Here is a 26,113-nt window from a genome sequence, read left to right as displayed (position 1 = left end):
TGATAAAATTTTGCCACTATAGGTGTAGGTTTAAATGAGCACAGACCAAGGCAGATATTGCCATCCCTATAAATCTCTAATTGCAAGTAATTTAAGTAATATATATGGACTGCCATTATTGTTACATACGCTTTCCTGTACTATGCCGACCCTGGGGCTTTTCATCCTGTAATAAATATTCACCCTTCATCTATATGCCATTATTGATCATATCTTGAGCATACAGTATCAATAAAGTTGGGTACACACTGTGCCAATCAATCGGCAGACTAGATAAACACTCCAGTCCTTGGAACATGAACTATTTCTAGCTCAATGTGTACATTCTTCAATGTGTTATGATCCTGTTTGCAACTATCAAGTTCTGGTATTTGTTATCGGATTTACTCTACCTTGTAGCAGGTCAAGTTTCCTGTTTGTCTTGTGAACTGATGCTGTGGGAGCATGCCAGATAATTGTATTCCCTACAGTCAGAATGCTTTGTGCATCAGCTGACATTAGCAACCTACCAAAGACTTGTGCCTTGTTTTCTGTGCCAGTCAATAATACCCAATTCAGATATAAGACCCGGGAAATACATGGGCCTGAGCCATAGGGGAAACCCCCGGTGGGCCACGCTGCCTGCCCCCCCACTTCCTCCTCTAGGGATCCTGTACCAGAGTGTGCTCTTGAATTATACATTATACATATGTTACATATGTAACATTGTACTGCACAGGACAATGGGATCATTTCTGCAGTGCATTCCTGTTATTAATATGGTACATTATCCTGCATGCACAAACAGTATTTACTGTATATTTATCAAGGGGCCAACACCATGCACTCTAATGGTTAGGCAAACCAATGTGGTGGCTGGCCACACCCCTAAACATGGGCCCTACCACTGCATTTTCCTGGTGGGCCCTTCATGCCCCAGTCCGACATTGAGTACGATCCAGGTTTATCAACACGGGAATTTCCCGGGTCTCAGTCTGAGTCCCCCATTCACACTACACCAAATACCCAAGAAATTCCCTGGTCAGATGTTCACACTGAACCCTTGTCTGCCCTGGAATTTGGTGTGTATTTAAAGGAGATGCTTTCACGTACATTATTCAGCCTTTTATATTTGTTAATAGCAAATTTGTGGTTTTATTTTTTTATTTAAATACATTTTGCTTTTAAGCTGTGCTACTTAGTAGGAAACAATTTTTCTATTTTTTCTTACTAAGATGCTCCCACTCCCATCCCGCCTCCAACACCCAGCCATCAGCCAGTATTACCATTCCTTAAGACACCTACACACAATGCACTGTAACTACCAATATGGACTATATACAAGGTGTATACACCTTGTGATGCCAATGCGCGATCCTGCAGGGTTGACATAGTAAGAAAAAAATAGACTGCACAGGCAGGTCAATTTTGACTATATTGTGCACAATCTAGTTTCTAGGTTCGTCAAAATTGTACATAGCCAAAATTGCACCGTGTGTATAGTCAATGTCAGTGGTTCTGGGCTCCGGGGAGTCCAAGGGAAATTGCAAAGTCAAAATCGGCCTTTAGGCAGAATCGCACTGTGTATAGGCCTCTTTAGTGTCAGATCTGCCCTTCTCCTGTGTGAGCTTCCTGTAGTCTAAACTTAGCTCAGTTATGTTATTGCCATTAGCCGAACAGCCAATCAGACACTTTTTTTCCAACCCAGGTCTAAAAAGCCAGGTTGGATGCATTGACACTAGAGGCGACCCGTGTCGCACCTAGGAAAAACCATGGTAGAGGGCAGGGTTATACCCCTTTCATACCGCCAATGCCGGACCCCACCCGGGGATTGGAAACGGGTCCTTCCCGGGTGTGATCCGGCATTCGACGCTGTACTGGCTTCCCCTACCCGGCAATATGCTGGGCGGGTTGCCATAGCAGTGGAAGGCGGAGCGGGGGGGTTGGCACTGGGAGATGAGATCACCTCCGCGCCGCCCTGTTGTGGTGAACGGGTCCCGGGTCGCATCGACCCGGGAGCCCGTTTACACTGCCATTGACTCGGTATTCAACCCGGGAATAACACTGCTTTATTCCCGGGTTGAATTGCCTGGTCAGTCGACCCGGCAATATGGGATGATACCGGGTTGTTTGACCAGTGTCAAAGGGGTATTAAAAGCCCAGGAATTTTGACTCGGGTTGGTTCTGTTCACACATAGCAAAAACCCGGGTCAATGCACGTTCACGGGCAAAAACCCAGATTTTCTGCAGCAGGGTACACTGGTATTCCACAGGGAATAACATTGGGGTGTAGAGTTGGATCTTGACCAAAGGCACCAACAGGCTAAAAGCTTTTGGTGCCTCGGATCAAGATCCAACTCTACACCCCGATTTTATTCCTTGTGGAACCCAGTGTACCTTGCAGAAAGAGATTTAACAGACAGAGAGGAGGGGGGTGCAAATCCCCACCCCTAAATTCCCTTCTGCACACTGAAAATTACCTGTAACCATACCTGAACCTATCTGGTAATAAAATTCAGAGAATTAGTCACAAATGTTTGCAAACACATGTTTATCTGCTGGCCACGTCACGGCTTCTCCGATACAGCAGTCCTAACCTACATAATAGCAGTGCCCACATAGGGCCATGTAATTTGTCACAGTAGGCCTCATGATAAAGGCTATTACTAAAACACTTCCAGACAGAAAGCTAACTTACCCAGGAGCCACCCCCAGGATCTCCCATTGGCACTACAAGGAACAGCATGCCTTCCAAATGCTGCTCCCATTCAATGCCTCTTGCACACAAGCAGACAAAAAATTTGGCAGTTGCTCAATCATACCTGGAGATAATTATATATCAGGTGCTGGAAGGGGGAGGGGTCACAGACAAACAGACAGAGAGGAGGGGGGTGCAAATCCCCACCCCTAAATTCCCTTCCGCACACTGAAAATTACCTGTAACCATAGCTGAACCTATCTGGTAATAAAATTCAGGGAATTAGTCACAAATGTTTGCAAACACATGTTTAGCTGCTGGCCACGTCACGGCTTCTCCGATACAGCAGTCCTAACCTACATAATAGCAGTGCCCACATAGGGCCATGTAATTTGTCACAGTAGGCCTCATGATAAAGGCTATTACTAAAACACTACCAGACAGAGAGCTAACTTACCCAGGAGCCACCCCCAGGATCTCCCATTGGCACTACAAGGAACATCATGCCTTCCAAATGCTGCTCCCATTCAATGCCTCTTGCACACAAGCAGACAAAAAATTTGGCAGTTGCTCAATCATACCTGGAGATAATTATATATCAGGTGCTGGAAGGGGGAGGGGTCACAGACAAACAGACAGAGAGGAGGGGGGTGCAAATCCCCACCCCTAAATTCCCTTCCGCACACTGAAAATTACCTGTAACCATACCTGAACCTATCTGGTAATAAAATTCAGAGAATTAGTCACAAATGTTTGCAAACACATGTTTAGCTGCTGGCCACGTCACGGCTTCTCCGATACAGCAGTCCTAACCTACATAATAGCAGTGCCCACATAGGGCCATGTAATTTGTCACAGTAGGCCTCATGATAAAGGCTATTACTAAAACACTTCCAGACAGAGAGCTAACTTACCCAGGAGCCACCCCCAGGATCTCCCATTGGCACTACAAGGAACAGCATGCCTTCCAAATGCTGCTCCCATTCAATGCCTCTTGCACACAAGCAGACAAAAAATTTGGCAGTTGCTCAATCATACCTGGAGATAATTATATATCAGGTGCTGGAAGGGGGAGGGGTAACAGACAGAGAGGAGGGGGGTGCAAATCCCCACCCCTAAATTCCCTTCCGCACACTGAAAATTACCTGTAACCATACCTGAACCTATCTGGTAATAAAATTCAGAGAATTAGTCACAAATGTTTGCAAACACATGTTTAGCTGCTGGCCACGTCACGGCTTCTCCGATACAGCAGTCCTAACCTACATAATAGCAGTGCCCACATAGGGCCATGTAATTTGTCACAGTAGGCCTCATGATAAAGGCTATTACTAAAACACTTCCAGACAGAAAGCTAACTTACCCAGGAGCCACCCCCAGGATCTCCCATTGGCACTACAAGGAACAGCATGCCTTCCAAATGCTGCTCCCATTCAATGCCTCTTGCACACAAGCAGACAAAAAATTTGGCAGTTGCTCAATCATACCTGGAGATAATTATATATCAGGTGCTGGAAGGGGGAGGGGTCACAGACAAACAGACAGAGGAGGGGGGTGCAAATCCCCACCCCTAAATTCCCTTCCGCACACTGAAAATTACCTGTAACCATAGCTGAACCTATCTGGTAATAAAATTCAGGGAATTAGTCACAAATGTTTGCAAACACATGTTTAGCTGCTGGCCACGTCACGGCTTCTCCGATACAGCAGTCCTAACCTACATAATAGCAGTGCCCACATAGGGCCATGTAATTTGTCACAGTAGGCCTTATGATAAAGGCTATTACTAAAACACTTCCAGACAGAGCTAACTTACCCAGGAGCCACCCCCAGGATCTCCCATTGGCACTACAAGGAACAGCATGCCTTCCAAATGCTGCTCCCATTCAATGCCTCTTGCACACAAGCAGACAAAAAATTTGGCAGTTGCTCAATCATACCTGGAGATAATTATATATCAGGTGCTGGAAGGGGGAGGGGTCACAGACAAACAGACAGAGAGGAGGGGGGTGCAAATCCCCACCCCTAAATTCCCTTCCGCACACTGAAAATTACCTGTAACCATACCTGAACCTATCTGGTAATAAAATTCAGAGAATTAGTCACAAATGTTTGCAAACACATGTTTAGCTGCTGGCCACGTCACGGCTTCTCCGATACAGCAGTCCTAACCTACATAATAGCAGTGCCCACATAGGTCCATGTAATTTGTCACAGTAGGCCTCATGATAAAGGCTATTACTAAAACACTACCAGACAGAGAGCTAACTTACCCAGGAGCCACCCCCAGGATCTCCCATTGGCACTACAAGGAACAGCATGCCTTCCAAATGCTGCTCCCATTCAATGCCTCTTGCACACAAGCAGACAAAAAATTTGGCAGTTGCTCAATCATACCTGGAGATAATTATATATCAGGTGCTGGAAGGGGGAGGGGTCACAGACAAACAGACAGAGAGGAGGGGGGTGCAAATCCCCACCCCTAAATTCCCTTCCGCACACTGAAAATTACCTGTAACCATACCTGAACCTATCTGGTAATAAAATTCAGAGAATTAGTCACAAATGTTTGCAAACACATGTTTAGCTGCTGGCCACGTCACGGCTTCTCCGATACAGCAGTCCTAACCTACATAATAGCAGTGCCCACATAGGGCCATGTAATTTGTCACAGTAGGCCTCATGATAAAGGCTATTACTAAAACACTTCCAGACAGAGAGCTAACTTACCCAGGAGCCACCCCCAGGATCTTCCATTGGCACTACAAGGAACAGCATGCCTTCCAAATGCTGCTCCCATTCAATGCCTCTTGCACACAAGCAGACAAAAAATTTGGCAGTTGCTCATTCATACCTGGAGATAATTATATATCAGGTGCTGGAAGGGGGAGGGGTCACAGACAAACAGACAGAGAGGAGGGGGGTGCAAATCCCCACCCCTAAATTCCCTTCCGCACACTGAAAACTACCTGTAACCATACCTGAACCTATCTGGTAATAAAATTCAGAGAATTAGATCAAGATCCAACTCTACACCCCGATTTTATTCCTTGTGGAACCCAGTGTACCTTGCAGAAAGAGATTTAACAATGGTAAGTCTACCATAAATCTCCTTTTTGCTGTATGTCTGTAAGGGGTTTTATACCCCTTTCACACCACTATTGGCGGTTCGCACCTGGGAGCCATACACGGGTGCTTCCCTGGTGCGACTCACCCTTTCACAGCGGTGTCCCCAGCCCAGCATATTGCCTGGTTGGTGCATCAGCAGTGATGATCTCCAAGAGTCGCCCATCCATAATGTGTGAACGGGAAACTGCTCGCATCAACCCGGCAACCCGTTCACACTGCACAGCGACCAGGTTGAAACCATGTTCAACCTTGGTCGCTATCAGGGTTGAAATATCGGGTCACTCGATCCAAGTTACCTATACCTGCCTGTCCTGAAGTTGTAAAGTTCTAGTCTAGCTGAGTTTTAGCAGCTCAGTTTCCAGCTCATACCACAGAGTCCTACAGTTATTGCACAGAGGTGTCTGATCCGGAGTCAGCTGACTACCCTGACTGATCCGGGCAGGACGGATCCTGACACAATGGGTCATCAGGTCACATCTTATGTTTTAAACTGCTCATTAGCTATGCGACTAGGACACACAAGCAGACTGTGCTTATTAAAATGATATGCAGCATGCCTATAGTCTGCGGCTGTAACTGCATACAAAATGGTATGTTACACTGTTTTCTAGGAAAACATTGTAACATAACATTTCGTATGCAGATACAGCCATGGTCGCACACAGAATATAGGCATGCCGCATATCCTTTTAATCAGCAGAGTCTGCTTGTGTGTCCTATTTGCACTGTTTTGCGATTAAGCCGCATTTTAATTGAAAATGTTGCATGTAAGGACCCTTGGAAGTACCGAGTCATGCCAGAGCATGGCATGAATAGAAGGGTTGTTTAACATGCAGGGAGGCTAGATGTAAGTGGACACATCTGTATTATAGTGCTTATCAATATCTATGTCTGTTAGAAATGCCATGTAACTGTAACAGCCTGAGTGTCCTGCCAGCGGCTTGTGACAATTTTGCAAGAAGCAGGTAAATTACTTTTAACGGGAAGTTTATCTGTTTCTGACCAGCGGCGTCGAGGAGGAGGGGGGGGGGGGGGGTTGGATACCCGGGTTCGGGCATGCCAAGGTGACCTCGGCCTGAGCACACAGGCATCCATTGTTTTTTTTCTTTGTTAAAAATCATCTGGCGGCAGGTCATGCCATAGTGCTGCAAGGCAACTGCTGAAACCATTTAGTAAATTCTATCTAAATTCTATATAAATAGTCTATGATCATGCATCCATACTGTTACAGTACTATTAATATTTTAAAGTGTGGACACATGAGGACAGTGTGTATTACAGGTGGCAATGTTGTGTGTGTGAAATATTTAATTACACATTTCAATTTTCAATTGATGAAAATGTGGGTCCTTGTCATGTGCTAGACACGCCCACAAAGAGGTGTGGCCATGCCCCCAGCATGCTGAGATCACCCCCCCTCCTGGAGTGTGAGGGGTAGGAAGTTTTTGTGCTGGGGCCCAGGATTTCTCTTGGCAGTTCTGTCTATGAGCTGTTGTCATTAACCATCTATGCTGTAAAAGATTGCATATTTAAGGCACCTGCCAGGAAACTCCCTCCACTCCAAGATACAGTCTTATGGCCTCTGAAGTTAAAGGGTCTCTGTAGACTTTACAAATCTCAATTTACCAGCATTGTCCTGATTCTGGTCTGTGCTTCAATAGCCCTCTTGAAGATCAGTGTGTCCAATATTCTCTGATATATTCATAACCTGGCCAATCTTCGATGTGTATCCTATAGACTACAGCGGGCTTCCACCATTGTAAGATGGCAGTAGCCAATCTCCAAAATTTGCATTCTGGAAGTGAGTAAATATGTCAGCATTGCATCCCCCATAGAAACTTATGGAGGTAGCGTTCCTGGCGGGATTGGAGGGAATGCAGCAGGTATTGGAGATATCTGCTGCGGTCCCTTTGTCATACATTTGGGGGATACTAAATATTTGTAGTTACCCTCTGAAAATCTGTGTTTTCAGGGAATTAGCCGCAAATATTTATTGCTAAATGGGCCCCCCAAGAGACAAGCTGACGGACATGTTTAATTCATAAGGGGGCATGGTACATGATGGATTTGCTCCAAATAATCTCTTGTGACCTCTTCACACCAGTTTTATACCATTGCCGATGTACAGATGTGTCCTCTTACATCCTTGCTGCAGTCGCGCTAAACATCCCTTCAAGTTGCGTCATACCATGGTGGGACTCTGTAGCGCCAAATTATTTTTTTGTTGTTGCGCCTTTTGGGGCGAAAATGTGTCTTAGAAACACATTTAAAAGATATGTGGCATGCCTGGATTCTGTGTGTAATTGCAGCTCTATCTGCATCCGAAATGAAACGTTACAGTGTTTTCCATGAAAACCCTGTAGCATAGCATTTTCTATGCAAATACAGTCGCAGTGACACGCATAATATAGGCATGCTACATATAATTTTAATCAGCAGAAGCTCCTTGTGCATCTTATTGCTTTACATTGTGTCTAAGACGCATTTTCATGGCAAAAGACGCTCGGCGCTACCGAGTCACACGGCACTCACGCATTATGTGTAACGCGGCTTGTAGAGCATGGAGCAAAGTTGTAAATGTGCATACACACTGTGCGATATAACCTTACGATTTTGACTATATAGTCAAAATCGTAAGGAAAGTAGTGCTAATCGCACCATGTGTACACAGCTTGCAATACCGATGCACGCTCCTGTGGGGTTGGTATTGCAAGAAAAGATAGACTGTGCAGGCAAGTCAATCTTGACTAGGGTGGTCATTCCGAGTTGATCGCAGCTAGCAACTTTTTGCTACTGCTGCGATCAAGTAGTCCACGCCTATGGGGGAGTGTATTTTAGCTTTGCAGGGCTGCGATCGCATGTGCAGCCCTGCTAAGCAAAAAAAAATTCACGTTAAAGAAGACTAGCCCTGTGCGACGATCTCTTCGATGCTGGGGCTAGCTTTGACGTCAGACATCCGCCCTCTGTTCTGCTGGACACGCCTGCGTTTCCTTCTCCACTCCCCGAAAACGGTCTCCAACGGTCCAGTGACGCCAAGGTACGCCTTCTTTCTGTCAATCTTCTTGCGGTCGGCTGTGCGACCGCTTTCTTCGTACTCCTGGACGTAACCCAGCGACCCCTGGTGCCGGGCAACGTCGCACACGCGCAGTGCAGCCGCCGTGCATGCACATTCTGGACCCGTTCGCACCGCAGCAACAAACTGCTGCGTGCGAACGGGTCGGAATGACCCCCTATATTGTGTACAATCTAGTACATAGTATAGTCAAAATTGGCACTTAGTCAAAATCTCACATAGTCAAAATCTCAAGTAAAGATAGTCAATATCGGTGGTTCAGGGCTCCGGTGAGGTCAGGGGAAATTGCAAATTTAAAATCGGAGATGGTAACCGTGTGTATGCACCTTAATAGGATACATCTGTAAGTGAATCTGTTTCTGTTTTTTTTTTTTATTCCTTTTTGTTTGAAGTTATTATGCATAATATTGTGTGTCCAATTTGTTTACCTATATATATAACACTCTTTAAGCATTATGATTTTTTTTCCATTACATAGTAATATAGTATTTGAGGTTGAATAGAGGCAAATTGCCCATTGTGTTCAACCTGTTTTAAGTTGTGATGATTCTACATACTTGCTAAATAATGTTTTATGATTAGTTAGCTACTATAACTCATGTTACCCCCGGATTAACCACGTTGATATTTTAAATATTATAACCTTGGATAGCTTTTTCATTCAGAAATTTATCCATTCCTTTTTTAAATCCAATTACAGAGTCCGCCATTACCACCTTCCCTGGCAGGGAATTCCACATCCTGATTGCCCTAACAGTGAAGAACCCTTTCCTCAGTTGCGTTCGGAACTTTCTCTCCTCCAGTCGCAGCGAGTGCCCACGTGTCCTAAACTGTGTTCTTTTAATAAATAATTCCTCTGATAACTCTTTGTGATGTCCCTTTACATATTTGAAGATATTAATAATATCTCCTCTTAGGCACCTCTTTTCTAGTGTATACATATTCAGCCTAGTAAGTCTTTCCTTATAGTCCAGTCCTTCTAGGCCTTTAATCAATTTAGTAGCTCGCCTTTGAACACTTTCGAGTTCACTGATGTCTTTTTTATACAATGGTGCCCAAAAATGAACACAATATTCCAGGTGCAATCGTACCAATGCCTTACACAGCGGCATGATTACATCCTAGTCCCTTGTCTCAATTCCCCTTTTTATGCACGCTAGCACCTTACTTGCCTTCTTTACTGCGTTTTGACATTGTGTACGGTTATTAAGCCTATTATCAAGGCTCAGTCTTGGGTCCTCTGCTTTTCTCTATCTATACCTCATCTCTTGGTAAACTAATCAGCTCTTTTGGTTTTCAGTATCATCTGTACGCAGATGATACTCAAATCTACCTATCCTCCCCTGACTTGTCCCTATCTGTACTGGACCGTGTCACTGAATGCCTTTCTGCCATCTCATCCTGGATGACATCTCGCCACCTCAAACTTAATATTTCAAAGACAGAGTTAATTATATTTCCACCGGCCAATAGTAGGTACCAACCTGATATCTCTATCACTGTTGAAAACTCTACTATCTACCCTGCCCCACAAGCTCGCTGCCTAGGTGTCATCCTTGACTCTGATCTGTCCTTTGTTCCCCACATTCAATCTGTCTCAAGATCATGTTACATGCATCTAAAAAACATATCCAAAATACGACCATACCTTACACAAGACACTGCTAAAACTCTAATCCACGCTCTCATTATCTCCCGCATTGATTATTGCAATAGTCTCCTAACTGGTCTTCCCAAAACAAGACTCTCACCACTACAATCCATTCTGAATGCAGCGGCGAGGCTTATCTTCCTCGCTAGACGTTCATCGTCTGCAGATCCACTCTATCAGTCCCTCCATTGGTTACCTGTACTCTACCGCATTCAATATAAAATACTTTTACTCACACACAAGGCCATTAACCAAACTACACCAATGTACATCACTTCGCTTATCACAAAATATCTCCCAACCCGACCTCTGCGCTCTTCACAAGACCTGCGTCTCTCATCCACACTCATTACTCGCTCCCACTCACGACTGCAGGACTTTCATCGGGCTGCACCCACCCTGTGGAATGCCCTACCACGCACAATAAGACTCTCCTCTAGTCTCCAAACCTTCAAGCGTTCCCTCAAAACTCACCTCTTTAGGCAAGCGTATCAAATTCCTGAACCGCCCACATAACTTTCATAAACCTTCCTATCAAATTACATCCACTCTGTACAGTCCACACATATCCTCACATGTCTTCTCATTCTATGCAATAGATAGCACCTTTCCTTGTGTACATATGCCTATTTCCCTATAGATTGTAAGCTTGCGAGCAGGGCCTTCCTACCTCTATGACTGTTATCACCCAGTTTGTTATTGTTATTTCAAATTGTAAAGCGCAACGGAATTTGCTGCGCTATATAAGAAACTGTTAATAAATAATAAATAAATAAATAAATCAATGAATACCCCCAAATCTTTTTCCAACTCTGTTTCCGCTAGGCGTTCCCAATTTAATATGTAGGATGCAAGTTTGTTTTTAGTCCCAAAATGCATAACCTTGCATTTGTCTGTATGGAACCTCATTTTCCATTTAGACGCCCAGAGTTCAAGTTTAGATAGATCATTCTGCAAGGACTCCACATCCAATTCTGAATTAATTACCTTACACAGTTTAGTATCATCTGCAAAGATTGACACTGTGCTTTCCAGGCCTATTTCTAGGTCATTGACAAATATGTTGAACAGTAGTGGTCCGAGTACGGACCCTTGTGGTATTCCGCTGACTACTGGGGACCAGGTTGAGGACTTCCCGTTGACCACTACTCGCTGTACCCTGCTATCCAACCAGCTGCTTATCCATGTGCAAATAGTTTTTCCTAGGCCAATCTCCTTTAATTTGATCACCAGTCTCCTGTGAACTAATTTCATTTAGTTAGGTCTCTGTGTTTCTTTAACGGCTCCAGAAGTCTATATGATGCCGGTAAAATGCATGCTACACATATGTTTGAATAATAATTGCGGTAACTGAATTGTATGGAGATCAGAAACTTCCTATGAATCATCATCTGTGGTGGCAGTTAGTTTTGGAATGAATCGTTAGAGAGAGAGATATTGTGTGAAAGAATTCATTGTGTAACAGACCATAGAGTCGCTTTGAGTAACTTTGTATCACACCACGTCACGCAGACTCCAGAGAATGCTGACTAGAGCATAGTCACTGATAGTGGTTAAGATTGACTTATCAGGGAACAGTAGGATCATGACAACCTTCATGCATATTTTCTAGATATTTCCTCATTTTAACTGTATATGCTGTATACTGACCTTCACAGCCCTTCTCAATTTCCAAAGCAAAGTGTTTTGTAGACTCTTTTTATTAGTGTGGGTGATGCAAATCACATGGACTTTTTACCTGACTGCGGGGGAGATTTATCAAATCGTTCAGCGAGATACAGTGGAAAAGTTGCTCATAGCAACCAATCAGATTCCAAATGTAATTTTACTAGCGCAGCATGTAAAATGACAGAAGATGATTGGTTGGTACTTTATCTATCTTTGCTTTATCTTTATCCATGATTTGATATACAGTATCTTCTCCTGAATGTCTAAACTCCCTCACCCGGTCAGACGCTCTAAAATATACATACAAATCACATGGACTTTTACCTTATTGGATGTCTAAACTCCCTCACCCTGTCAGACTCTAAAATGTACATGCACATGACATGGACTTTTACCTGACAAGATGTCTAAACTCCCTCACCCTATCAGACTCTATAAATTGTACATGCACATTTATTTATTTATTATTTATTAGCAGTTTCTTATATAGCGCAGCATATTCCGTTGCGCTTTACAATTAGAACAACAATTATAGAACAAAACTGGGCAAAGACAGACAGACAGACAGACAGAGGTAGGAAGGCCCTGCACGCAAGCTTACAATCTATAGGGAAATAGGCATTGATACACAAGGATAGATGCTACCTGTCACATAATGGTTCCCCAGGTTGCTAGGTTCGTAATGGGTTGTATATGATATGATCACCCAGCAATGTTGGAAGACAAAATGTGAGTTTATGTGGACTGTACAGAGGGGATGTAACTTGATAGGGAAGCTGTGAAGGTTATGTGTGTGGGTCTGAAATTTGGTAGGCTTGTCTGAAGAGATGAGTTTTCAGAGAACGTTTAAAGGTTTGGAGACTAGAGGAGAGTCTTATTGTGCGTGGGAGTGCATTCCACAGAGTGGGTGAAGCCCAGGTAAAGTCCTGTAATTTTGAGTGGGAACAGGTAATACATGTGGATGAGAGACGCAGATCTTGTGCAGAGCGGAGAGGTCTGGTAGGGAGATATTTTGAGATGAGTGAGGAGATGTATGATGGTGCAGTTTGGTTAATAGCCTTGACATGGATTTTTACCTGACTAGGAGGTATATTTACTAACAGTCGATTTTGTGTTTCAGTCGATTTTGAGAGACAGGTGTTAACTACAGTCAATATCTACTAAAAATCGAGCTTTACACTCAAATAGAACTACAATAGAACCTTCTATCCTGTAAGATAGAGTTCAATTCCTAACCCATATTTACTAATAGTCGATTTGAGACTTGACTTAAAATTGACCCAAAATCACAATTTTCAATAGAACCACCACCAGTAATTCTATTTGAATTTTGTTTTTTTTCACGTGGAATTGTCTGAAACCTCGATATGATGGAATAAACATGGAAGAGTAGCATTGGGGCACAGAAACAAACACCTACAATCAAGTAGTCCCCCGGCGCTAACCCGATAATTGAATCTAATTATAATAAACGTATATGTCCCAAGAAAAGAATCTGATGCAGCTCACTGTAAAACAGCGGGACCTCTCCACCCCCTGTAAAAAATAGTTACCACAAAAAAAACAAAAAACACAGACCGCGCTAGCAGATTTCTTATTAAAATACTAATTTATTTGTTTATGTATTCTATTATCATTTAACTTTAAATAAATAACATTCTCATCTCTAAGGCTAATTGCATGCAATTATAAAATTTAAGTCTAAAATAATGGCCTAATAAATGAAACAATCACAGCATGATTAGTGATAATTCTCTGTTCTTTATATCACTTAATACTCCCTTGCTGCACAGAACATCCAGCTTTAATCAATCACCTCACACTGTTTCACTTGGATATTATAGAATATAACAACTTAGTGTTTACTTCAATGATACAAAGTATACCAACTATTATTCAGATGTTAAAATGTCTCTATTCCACTCCAAATAGGAATTTGTACTTCACTGACACTTTTGTAACAGAAGAATCACTTGTTTAAAACCAAGTTGTATATTGATACTATTTGCTTCCAACAGTTCATATAACGTGAAGATATTCAGATACAGTAGCTGTTTCCTTACTCCTGTAGAATCAATGTTGGTTTTGTGCACAAAACCAACATTGATTCTACAGGAGTAAGGAAACAGCTATCTGAATATCTTCACGTTATATGAACTGTTGGAAGCAAATAGTATCAATATACAACTTGGTTTTAAACAAGTGATTCTTCTGTTACAAAAGTGTCAGTGAAGTACAAATTCCTATTTGGAGTGGAATAGAGACATTTTAACATCTGAATAATAGTTGGTATACTTTGTATCATTGAAGTAAACACTAAGTTGTTATATTCTATAATATCCAAATGAAACAGTGTGAGGTGATTGATTAAAGCTGGATGTTCTGTGCAGCAAGGGAGTATTAAGTGATATAAAGAACAGAGAATTATCACTAATCATGCTGTGATTGTTTCATTTATTAGGCCATTATTTTAGACTTAAATTTTATAATTGCATGCAATTAGCCTTAGAGATGAGAATGTTATTTATTTAAAGTTAAATGATAATAGAATAAATAAACAAATAAATTAGTATTTTAATAGGAAATCTGCTAGCGCTATCTGTGTTTGTTTTTTTTTGTTTTTTTTTGTAGCATTGGGGCACTCTGGCTGCAGAAATCATGACATTTATTTTTTTTTAAATTGTGGATGTGCAAATTAGGCCAGGAATTAAGGTGTTTGTGTGTAATACAGTGCATGTGACCTGTTTTGACCAATAGAAATGTTTTTTGTCTATTTTGGGTCGGTTTTTGATCAATGTTTGATCGATGTTATAGATTTTTGTTGATGTTTGATGAATTGAACACTTTTAGAACTTCAAAATACCGTAGAACTCCCATCACACAGCAATTTTTAAAAGGAACTCAAAATCGACTTTTAGTAAATTAGCTATTTGGAATAGAAACACTGTAGTCGATTTTGTGGGGTTGTTGGTTCTATTCTGGTCGATTTTAAATAGAACCAAAATTGACTGTTAGTAAATATACCCCAGGTGTCTAAACTCCCTCACCCTGTCAGACTTTCTAAAACAGGACTCGAGAAATCCCAGGCGACAGTTCGCCATGGCCCCTAGATTTTGATGCCTGGCTAGCCTGCAGATAACAGGATTATAGTCACCATCTGAAAATTAGTGCTGTATTGTACACTTGTCATTAGAGAAAAAGGTTTATTGAAGTTCACTGTTTTGCATAATATTCTGCTAATATACAGTATATTGGTGGAGTCACCATCTAGGTATAACACACTCATGCTCCCTGTCTACCTCAGGCATTCCCAACTTCGTTCCTCAAGGCACACTAACAGTGCAGCTTTTAGTGATATCTAGGCTTCAGCACAGATAGTTAAATCAAAATAACTGAGGTACTAATTGTCACCTGTGCTCAAGTATAGTAACATACATATTACTTAAAACCTGGACTATTTGAAGACCGAGGTTGGGAAAGCCTGGTCTACCCCATATGTATCACATCTGTCTTTGTGCCAGTCTTCTTTAGAATGTAAGCTCTCACGAGCAGGGCCCTCTTAACTCATGTGCTTTGGCTTCCCTTACTCATGTTATCATCTAATCCAGGCCTGGCCAACCTGTGACTCTCCAGCTATTGTGAAAGTACACATCCCTAATAGTAATATTGTGGCGAGGCTTTTATACGCGGCACAGCATACTGTAGTGGGTCGCGCATACGCACGTGCCTGCTACACACAGCAAACGGAGGCAAACAGCGATGCTCCTGCTACCCGCAAGGACGTACAGTCAGGGCAGGCAGTGCCTCCCCTGTCATTAGTAGTTAAAATAATACCAAAAAAGATACTTATGACACATATTCTGTGTCATAAGTATCTTCTTTGTATTATACTAACCAGTTTTCCATTAAAATTCGGTTTGGGAGGCACCGAAAGCGGTGCCTCCCGTTGACAATAGAAAAGGTGCGGGAGCGGAGGGCAGGCGAGGGTGGGGTCAAGCCGTGAGCAGTAAAAGCTAATTGAAAATAACATTAAAAACGGCACTACTATAAGTGCCTCGGTGACAGGGACGTGCTTTCACTGCACATGAAAGTACGCCCCTGTCAGTCAGGCAGATGTGATTTGACAGCAGATCTGTCACTGGATACAGCTGTCCAGTGATGGAGCTGCTTGCTGGGACCTGTAGGCCACCTGTAAAGAACAATATTAGCATGTCATGCACCCACCGCCACCAGGGGTGCGGGGCATAGAACTGGGCTTTCAGCCCAGTGCTGGTTGTTGTTCGGGAGGGGGGACTCCATTCATTTTTTTCTGGGGGTCCCCACTTTACGAGGAATTCCAGCCCTGGGCTGACTGGCTTGGGGGGAGTTTAATGTGATGGCAGGGGGACCCCCACACTGAGGGTCCCCCCTGCTATGTCATTACTCCCCCTGGATGGTTCAGCTTGGTGCTGGTTTTTGTTAAATAAATATATGTATGGGGGGGGGGGGGGGGGGGTTAATCATCCAGTGCCTCCCCAGGCACTGACCTCACTGCACGTCACTGGCTAGCCGTGCACAAACGGGAGAGGCAACAGGTACAAATGAATGTGGATAGCGGGAGGCTGTGCTCCTGCTACCCGGCGATAAGGATGCTGGGGCCGCTGGAGTCAGCAGGCACATGCATAGGTGCGTATCCGCTGTCTATTATGCTGGGGGTGCTATGCGTACGCATCACGGCAGTGTCATGAAAAGTTGCATAAAGCAGCCAAGATGGTAGGGGACACATCTGTATATCAGTAAAGCCTAAGAATGGGAGTAAAACCATAATTAACAACCGCAGGTCAATTGCATTTGTTCTTATTGCCATTGGGTATAAGACTTTAAAGTCTTCTCACTTTTCACATCGCTGCAAAGAGTATGTATCTGTGGGCCTGATTCAGTACGAGATGCATCGGCGATGCGTTTGCATACTAAAGCCTCTGTACAATGGTCCTCATTCCGAGTTGTTCGCTCGCAAGCTGCTTTTAGCAGCATTGCACACGCTAAGCCGCCGCCTACTGGGAGTGAATCTTAGCTTAGCAGAACGAAAGATTCTCAAAATTGCGAATAGAAATTTCTTAGCAGTTTCTGAGTAGCTCGACACTTACTCTGCCACTGCGATCAGTTCAGTCAGTTTCGTTCCTGGTTTGACATCACAAACACACCCAGCGTTCGCCCAGACACTCCCCCGTTTCTCCAGCCACTCCCGCGTTTTTTCCAGAAACTGCTGCGTCACACACACCCATAAAACGGTCAGTTTCCGCCCAGAAACACCCACTTCCTGTCAATCACACTCCGATCACCAGAACGAAGAAAATTCCTCGTAATGCCGTGAGTAAAATACCAAACTGTTGAGTAAAATAACTAAGCGCATGCGCTCTGCGAACATTGCGCATGCGCAGTAAGCGACTAATCGCAAAATAGAGAAAATCGGAAACGAGCGAACAACTCGGAATGAGGGCCAATGTGCACACGCGCAGGAGCTGCACTGCACGTGTACACACAGTGAGATGCGATGGCATCTCACTTATGCGAATGCCTCTACCTGATTGACAGGCAGAGGCATTTACAGCGCGGGCAGGGGCGTTAATGCGGCGTTAGGGAGACTGCAAAGGCAGGGGGCTACCCTAAACATGTTTAGCGATGTGAAGGACCCGGCATGTGGGGCAGCCGTGTACAGAGTTGTAGTTTTATGATTTTTCACAGACTACAACTCATGCTGAATTAGGCCCTGTAGTGTCAGTAATACACAATCCGGGAAGTCTAATGTCTTTGCTAATTCTTTATACAAAGCTCTTTTTTTTCTTTCTTTTTTTTATGTTTTATGTTTTTCACATGGGTTTATAACATGGAACATTTGTATAAGTACACAGTCCAATAGCACTAAAACTTTGTATGCTTTTACCTTGCAGGTGTACCAGAGTCCTGCAACTCAGCATGTGGTCAAAAACTCCAGACCTGCTCCTGCCATTCAAGTTGCATGAACCTTAACACCTGTTGTACAGATTACCGCAAATTATGTCTCCAAATTTCCCCTCACTCAGGAACATTAATGGGAGGGAAAGATTTTTCTATTGTAAATATTACATTTGCTAACAATTCTAATGTCATATGCAGGTGAGTACAAAACTAAACAGATGTAGGAGTTTTGATATTGTTTGGTGTTCCCAGCATTTTTAATTACAGTATTCTTAATTTGTTGTACATATTTCTTTGTTGGTTGGTTTTCCTTGTTTTCTGTGAGTATGGGCAATTGCTCATTTAACATTTTAGAAAGGTCTTACAGAGTAGTTTATAGGGGGACATTAGGGGGTAGATTTACTAAAGTGCAGGTTTTTAGAAGTGGAGATATTGCCCATAGAAACCTATCAGATTCTACTTATCATTTGTCTAGCATCTTCTAGAACAGGGGTGGCCAACCAGTCAGAGGCAAGGAGACAGAAAAGATCTGTAGTTAAGTGATAGAGCCATTATCATGGGCGTGCCCTTGGCACGCGCAAAAATGGGTGCATGGCCTAGTTGTCACAAAGTCACACCCCATTTTTGTGCGCACACCTTTTTCGGTATGACATTTGTAGGAGTATGACCTTGAGTCACAACCCCGTTTTTAGTCACGTTGTACAGTGCCACATACATATAATGCTCCAGTACAGTGTGACATACATATAATGCCCCAGGGTTGCTGCTGAGGTCTGGCCTGGGCTGCTGCTGAGGGTGGCTGCTGCAGGCTGACCTGGGCGGCTGCTGCTGGCTGACCTGGGCGGCTGCTGCAGGCTGGTCTGGGCGGTTACAGCTGCCGCCCGCCTCTGAGTCTCTTGCGCATATTAATTATGGCGCAAGCCTTTGAGCCAATCAGAGCTTGCAGTCCGGCAGCCAATCAGGGGTCACTGCTGCCGGTCTGCGAGCTCTGATTGGCTCACGGGCCGGTACCCTTAGAAACACTGCTGCTGCACTCCGGAGGAGTGTGATGGGCAGCGGGAAGCAGGGGCAGGGAGTCGAGCTGCATGTGGAGGAAGAAAGAGCCATGGGTTGGCCATCGCTGTTCTAGAAGATAATAGCTAAAATGTGATTGGTTGCTATGGGCATCCTCTGCACTTCTATAAACCCGCACTTTAGTAAATATACCCACTGGTGTATCTATAGTGAGTGCAGTGGGTGCGGTGCACACGGGCCCCTCGGGTACAGGGGGGCCCATTCTGCACCCGTTTTTCAGTACTCACCTATCTGGAGTTCAGCGTCCAATGCAGCAGCCCTGTAAAGGCACCGGGAAAATGTTGAGGCAGCCATCACCCAGCACTCTGCGCATGCGCAGTAGGGGGAATCACCTGGTAAATGGCTGCTGATCCATCTTCCTGGAGCCCTGTACATGAATAGTAGACTCTACCACAGCGCTAAAGTCAACTAGCGGCTGCCAGCAAGAGAGAGAGAAGGTGGTCCGGACGGTTTCTGCATACGGGCACCCTCCTGTCTTAAAACGACCCTGAATATACCCCTAGGACTGAGGAAGGAGTAAAGATCAAGATATGTAAACCGTAACAAAATACAATGTGCATATTGCTCAATTATAGAAAAGTAATCGCATATACAGTACTTTGCATGATTTCTCTGACGTCCTAGTGGATGCTGGGAACTCCGTAAGCACCATGGGGAATAGCGGCTCCGCAGGAGACTGGGCACAACTAAAGAAAGCTTTAGGTCACCTGGTGTGCACTGGCTCCTCCCACTATGACCCTCCTCCAAGCCTCAGTTAGATTTTGTGCCCGGCCGAGGTTGGATGCACACTAGGGGCTCTCCTGAGCCCTTAGAAAGAAAGTATAGATTTAGGTTTTTTATTTTCAGTGAGACCTGCTGGCAACAGGCTCACTGCAGCGAGGGACTAAGGGGAGAAGAAGCGAACTTGCCTGCTTGCAGCCGGATTGGGCTTCTTAGGCTACTGGACACCATTAGCTCCAGAGGGATCGACCGCAGGCCCAGTCCTTGGTGTTCGGTCCCGGAGCCGCGCCGCCGTCCCCCTTACAAAGCCAGAAGCAAGAAGAGGTCCGGAAAATCGGCGGCAGAAGACATCAGTCTTCACCAAGGTAGCGTACAGCACTGCAGCTGTGCACCATTGCTCCTCGTGTACACCTCACACTCCGGTCACTGAGGGTGCAGGGCGCTGGGGGGGGGCGCCCTGAGCAGCAATATTAACACCTTGGCTGGCAAAAATACCACAATATATAGCCCCAGAGGCTATATATGTGGTAAATACCCCTTCCAGAATCCAGAAAAAAGCGGGAGAAAAGTCCGCGAAAAAGGGGCGGAGCTATCTCCCTCAGACACACTGGCGCCATTTTCTCTTCACAGTGCAGCTGGAAGAAAGCTCCCCAGGCTCTCCCCTGTAGTTTTCAGGCTCAAAGGGTTAAAAAGAGAGGGGGGGCACTAAATTTAGGCGCAATATTATATATACAAGCAGCTATTGGGGAAATTTCACTCAGTTATAGTGTTAATCCCCACATTATATAGCGCTCTGGTGTGTGCTGGCATACTCTCTCTCTGTCTCCCCAAAGGGCTTTGTGGGGTCCTGTCCTCAGTCAGAGCATTCCCTGTGTGTGTGCGGTGTGTCGGTACAGCTGTGTCGACATGTTTAATGAGGAGGCTTATATGGTGACGGAGCAGATGCCGATAAATGTGATGTCGCCCCCTGTGGGGCCGACACCAGAGTGGATGGTTAGGTGAAAGGTATTAACTGACAGTGTCAACTCCTTACATAAAAGGGTGGATGACGTAACAGCTGTGGGACAGCCGGCTTCTCAGTCCGCGCCTGCCCAGGCGTCTCAAAGGCCATCAGGGGCTCAAAAAACGCCCGCTCACTCAGATGGCAGACACAGATGTCGACACGGAGTCTGACTCCAGTGTCGACAAGGTTGAGACATATACACAATCCACTAGGAACATCCGTGACTTAATCCCGGCAATAAAAAATGTGTTACACATTTCTGACATTAACCCAAGTACCACTAAAAAAGGGTTTTATGTTTGGGGAGAAAAAGCAGGCAGTGTTTTGTTCCCCCATCAGATGAATGAATGAAGTGTGTGAAAAGCGTAGGTTCCCCCTGATAAGAAACTGGTAATTTCTAAAAAGTTACTGATGGCGTACCCTTTCCCGCCAGAGGATAAGTTACGCTGGGAGATATCCCCTAGGGGTGGATAAGGCGCTCACACGGTTGTCAAAAAAGGTGGCACTGCCGTTTTAGGAACGGCCACTTTGAAGGTACCTGTTGATAAAAAGCAGGAGGCTATCCTGAAGTCTGTATTTACACACTCAGGTACTAGACTGAGACCTGCAGATCGTGCTGCTGCAGCGTGGTCGGTGACCCTGTCACACATGAGAACATATTAAAGACGTCGTCTTATATATGAGGGATGCACAGAGGGATATTTTGCCGGCTGGCATCCAAAATGAATGTAATGACCATTCTGTCAGGAGGGTATTAGAGACCTGTCACTGGACAGGTGATGCTGACTTTAAAAGGCGCATAGAGACTGCCTTATAAGGGTGAGGAATTATTTGGGGATGGTCTCTGGGACCTCGTATCCATTACCTCAGGTTTCCTCACAGACTAAGAAAGCACTGTATTATCAGGTACAGTCCTTTCGGCTTCAGAAAAGCAAGCGGGTCAAAGGCGCTTCCTTTCTGTACAGAGACATGGGGAGAGGGAAAAAGCTGCACCAGTCAGCCTGTTCCCAGAATCAAAATTCTTCTCTCGCTTCCTCTGAGTCCACAGCATGACGCGGGGGCTCCACAGGTGTAGCCAGGTACGGTGGGGGGCCGTCTCAAAAATTTCAGCGATCAGTGGGCTCGCTCACAGGTGGATCCCTGTTTCATTCAAGTAGTATTTCAGGGGTACAAGCTGGAATTCGAGATGTCTCCCCCCCGCCGTTTCCTCAAATATGCCTTGCCGACAACTCCCTCAGGCAGGGAGGCTGCGCTAGAGGCAATTAATAAGCTGTATTCCCAGCAGGTAATACTCAAGGTGCCCCTACTTCAACAAGGACGGGGTTACTATTCCACACGGTTTGGGGTACCGAAACCGCATGGTTCGGTGTGACCCATTTTATATTTAAAATCCTTGAACACATACATAAAAAAATTCAAGTTCAAGATGGAATCGCTCAGGGCGGTTATTGCAAGCCTGGACGAGGGGGATTACATGGGATCCCGGGACATCATGGATGCTTACCTGCATGTCCCCATTTACCACCCTCGCCAGGAGTACCTCAAATTTGTGGTACAGGATTACCATTACCAAGTCCAGACACTGCCGTTTGGACTGTACATGGCACCGAGGGTGTTTACCAAGGTAATGGCCAAAATGATGATACTACTTCAAAAAAAGGGAGTTTTAATTATCCCGTACTTGGACAATATCCTTATAAGGGCAAGGTCCAAGGAGCAGTTGCTAGTCGGGGTAGCACTATTTTGGAAAGTGCTACAACAGCACGGTTGGATTCTAAACAGTCCAAAGTCACAGCTGGTTCCTACGACACGTCTACTGTTCCTGGGGATGGTTCTGGACACAGAACAGAAATAAGTGTTTCTCCCGGAGGAGAAAGCCAAGGAACTGTCATCTCTAGTCAGAGACCTCCTGAAACAAAAACAGGTATCGGTGCATCATTGCACGCGAGTCCTGGGAAAAAATGGTAGCTTCCTACGAAGCAATCCCATTCGGCAGGTTCCATGCAAGAGGGCCGCAGGTTCGGCATACAGGACTAGGTCCTAGTGACCATGGATGCCAGCCTTTGAGGCTGGGGGGCAGTCACACAGGGAAAAAACTTCCAGGGACTTTGGTCAAGTCAAGTGACTTCCCTACACATAAATATTCTGGAACTGAGGGCCATTTACAATGCCCTGAGTCAGGCAAGGCCTCTGCTTCAAAACCAGCCGGTACTGATCCAATCAGACAACATCACGGCAGTCGCCCATGTAAACCAACGGGGCGGCACAAGAAGCAGGATGGCGATGGCAGAAGCCACAAGGATTCTCCGATGGGCGGAAAATCATGTGTTAACACTGTCAGCAGTGTTCATTCCCGGAGTGGACGACTGGGAAGCAGATCTTCTCAGCGGACACGACCTCCACCCGGGAGAGTGGAGATTTCATCCAGAAGTCTTCCAAAGGATTGTACACCATTGGGAAAGGCCACAGGTGGACATGATGGCGTCCCGCCTCAACAAAAAGCTATAAAAGATATTGCGCCAGGTCAAAGGACCCTCAGGCTATAGCTGTGGACGCTCTGGTAACACCGTGGGTGTACCAGTCGGTTTATGTGTTCCTCCCTCTGCCTCTCATACTAAAGGTACTGAGAATAATAGGAAGGCGAGGAGTAAGAACGATACTCGTGGTTCCGGATTGGCCAAGAAGAGCTTGGTACCCAGAACTTCAAGAAATTATATCAGAGGACCCATGGCCTCGGCCGCTCAGACAGGACCTGCGGCAGCAGTGGCCCTGTCTGTTCCAAGACTTACCGCGGCTACGTTTTGACGGCATGGCGGTTGAAAGCCGGATCCTAAAGGAAAAGGGCATTCCGGAGGAAGTCATTCCTACGCTGATTCAAGCCAGGAAAGATGTAACTGCAAAACATTATCACTGCATATGGCGAAAATATGTTGCTTGGTGTGAGGCCAAAAAGGCCCCAACAGAGGAATTTCAACTAGGTCGATTTCTGCATTTCCTACAAGCAGGAGTGTCTATGGGCCTAAAATTAGGCTCCATTAAGGTACAGATCTCGGCTCTGTCGATTTTCTTCCAAAAAGAACTAGCTTCAGTACCTGAAGTTCAGACATTGTAAAAGGAGTGCTGCATATTCAGCCCCCGGTTGTGCCTCCAGTGGCACCTTGGGTTCTCAACGTGGTGTTGAGTTTCTTAAAATCACATTGGTGTGAGCCACTAAAAACCGTGGATCTAAAATATCTCACGCGGAAAGTGCTCATGTTATTGGCCTTGGCTTTGGCCAGGCGTGTATCAGAATTGGCGGCTTTGTCATATAAAAGTCCTTATCTGATTTTCCATATGGATAGGGCAGAATTGAGGACTCGTCCCCAGTTTCTCCCTAAGGTGTTATCAGCTTTTCACTTGAACCAACTATTGTAGTGCCTGCGGCTACTAGGGACTTGGAGGATTCCAAGTTACTGGACGTAGTCAGGCCCTTGAAAAATTATGTTTCCAGGACGGCTAGAGTCAGGAGAACTGACTCGCTGTTTATCCTGTATGCACCCAGCAAACTGGGTGCTCCTGCTTCTAAGCAGACTATTGCTCGCTGGATTTGTAGCACAATTCAGCTGGCGCATTCTGCGGCTGGACTACCGCAGCCAAAATCTGTAAAAGCCCATTCCACAAGGAAGGTGGGCTCATCTTGGGCAGTTGCCCGAGGGGTCTCGGCTTTCCAACTTTGCCGAGCTGCAACTTGGTCAGGGGCAAACACGTTTGCTAAATTCTACAAAATTGATACCCTGGCTGAGGAGGACCTGGAGTTCTCTCATTCGGTGCTGCAGAGTCATCCGCACTCTCCCGCCCGTTTGGGAGCTTTGGTATAATCCCCATGGTCCTTACGGAGTTCCCAGCATCCACTAGGACGTCAGAGAAAATAAGATTTTACTCACCGGTAAATCTATTTCTCGTAGTCCGTAGTGGATGCTGGGCGCCCATCCCAAGTGCGGATTGTCTGCAATACTTGTATATAGTTATTGCCTAACTAAAGGGTTATTGTTGAGCCATCTGTTGAGAGGCTCAGTTATATTCATACTGTTAACTGGGTATAGTATCACGAGTTATACGGTGTGATTGGTGTGGCTGGTATGAGTCTTACCCGGGATTCAAAATCCTTCATTATTATGTCAGCTCGTCCGGGCACAGTGTCCTAACTGAGGCTTGGAGGAGGGTCATAGTGGGAGGAGCCAGTGCACACCAGGTGACCTAAAGCTTTCTTTAGTTGTGCCCAGTCTCCTGCGGAGCCGCTATTCCCCATGGTCCTTACGGAGTTCCCAGCATCCACTACGGACTACGAGAAATAGATTTACCAGTGAGTAAAATCTTATTTTTTCTTTACCTTTACCTATAATGAGTTAGTTCATTGTTTGTACAGGATACTTTTTCTTATATTATTCTACAATAAAATATATTTTTTTCCAAAATATGGTTTAATATGGTTTCATAAATAACTCCAGGTATGTAAAAAACATTGTGATACAGTGTATATGGAAAACATACGCTACATAATCGTTATCTTGAGGTTACAGGAGCATATTTATCAGTGTGCGAAGAGCCTTACTGCCAGAAATGGGTATTCTTTGCTTTGCCCAATCCATCAATGCAGAAAATGCTGGCCATACATTGTAATGGAGCAAATGCTTAAAGAGATAGTTGTGATAAAATAAATCCTGCTTATTGCCTTGATTAGTGACCTACAGGACAGTATTATAGATAACCCCCCCCCCCCCCCACACCATAATGTAACAATGCCTTATACATAAATATAGTAAGAAGGTGTTTTATAACAAACATAAGTACTTGTTCTGTATATAGTAATAGTAACAAAAATGTACATAATAATTGAACAGTGGTTGCTCTTATAAAGTCAGCTATCCACCCATGGAGTTGGTATCTGATCATGTGGATTAATGATTGGTCTTGAACTTATAGTTAATAAATAGGGGGACATTTACTAAGCAGTGATAAGAGCGAAGAAGTGAGCCAGTGGAGAAGTTGCCCCATCAACCAATCAGCAGCTCTGTATCATTTTATAGTGTGCAAGTGCTGATTGGTTGCCATGGGCAATTTCTCCACTGGCTCACTTCTCCACTTTTATCACTGCTTAGTAAATGTCCCCCCTGTAGTATGGGTACTGTAGGTTGGGTCACT

At 44.7% G+C, this 26,113-nt stretch overlaps 1 protein-coding gene across 1 annotated transcript in view; it reads left to right on the top strand.

Annotated features, from left to right (window-relative positions):
• SUSD2 (sushi domain containing 2) overlaps window positions 1–26,113 on the top strand; it is a 384,956-nt gene that overhangs the window by 27,993 nt on the left and 330,850 nt on the right. The window contains exon 2 of the mRNA XM_063964306.1: window positions 18,129–18,333. Within this exon, the coding sequence (XP_063820376.1) occupies window positions 18,129–18,333 (205 nt within the window). The remainder of the gene's footprint in view (window positions 1–18,128; window positions 18,334–26,113) is intronic.

The sequence above is a fragment of the Pseudophryne corroboree genome, chromosome 1 (genome assembly GCF_028390025.1).
Source record: "Pseudophryne corroboree isolate aPseCor3 chromosome 1, aPseCor3.hap2, whole genome shotgun sequence".
Lineage (NCBI taxonomy): Eukaryota > Metazoa > Chordata > Amphibia > Anura > Myobatrachidae > Pseudophryne > Pseudophryne corroboree.
Note: the sequence above shows the minus strand (reverse complement) of the source record. Positions and strands in the feature narration are given on the sequence as shown.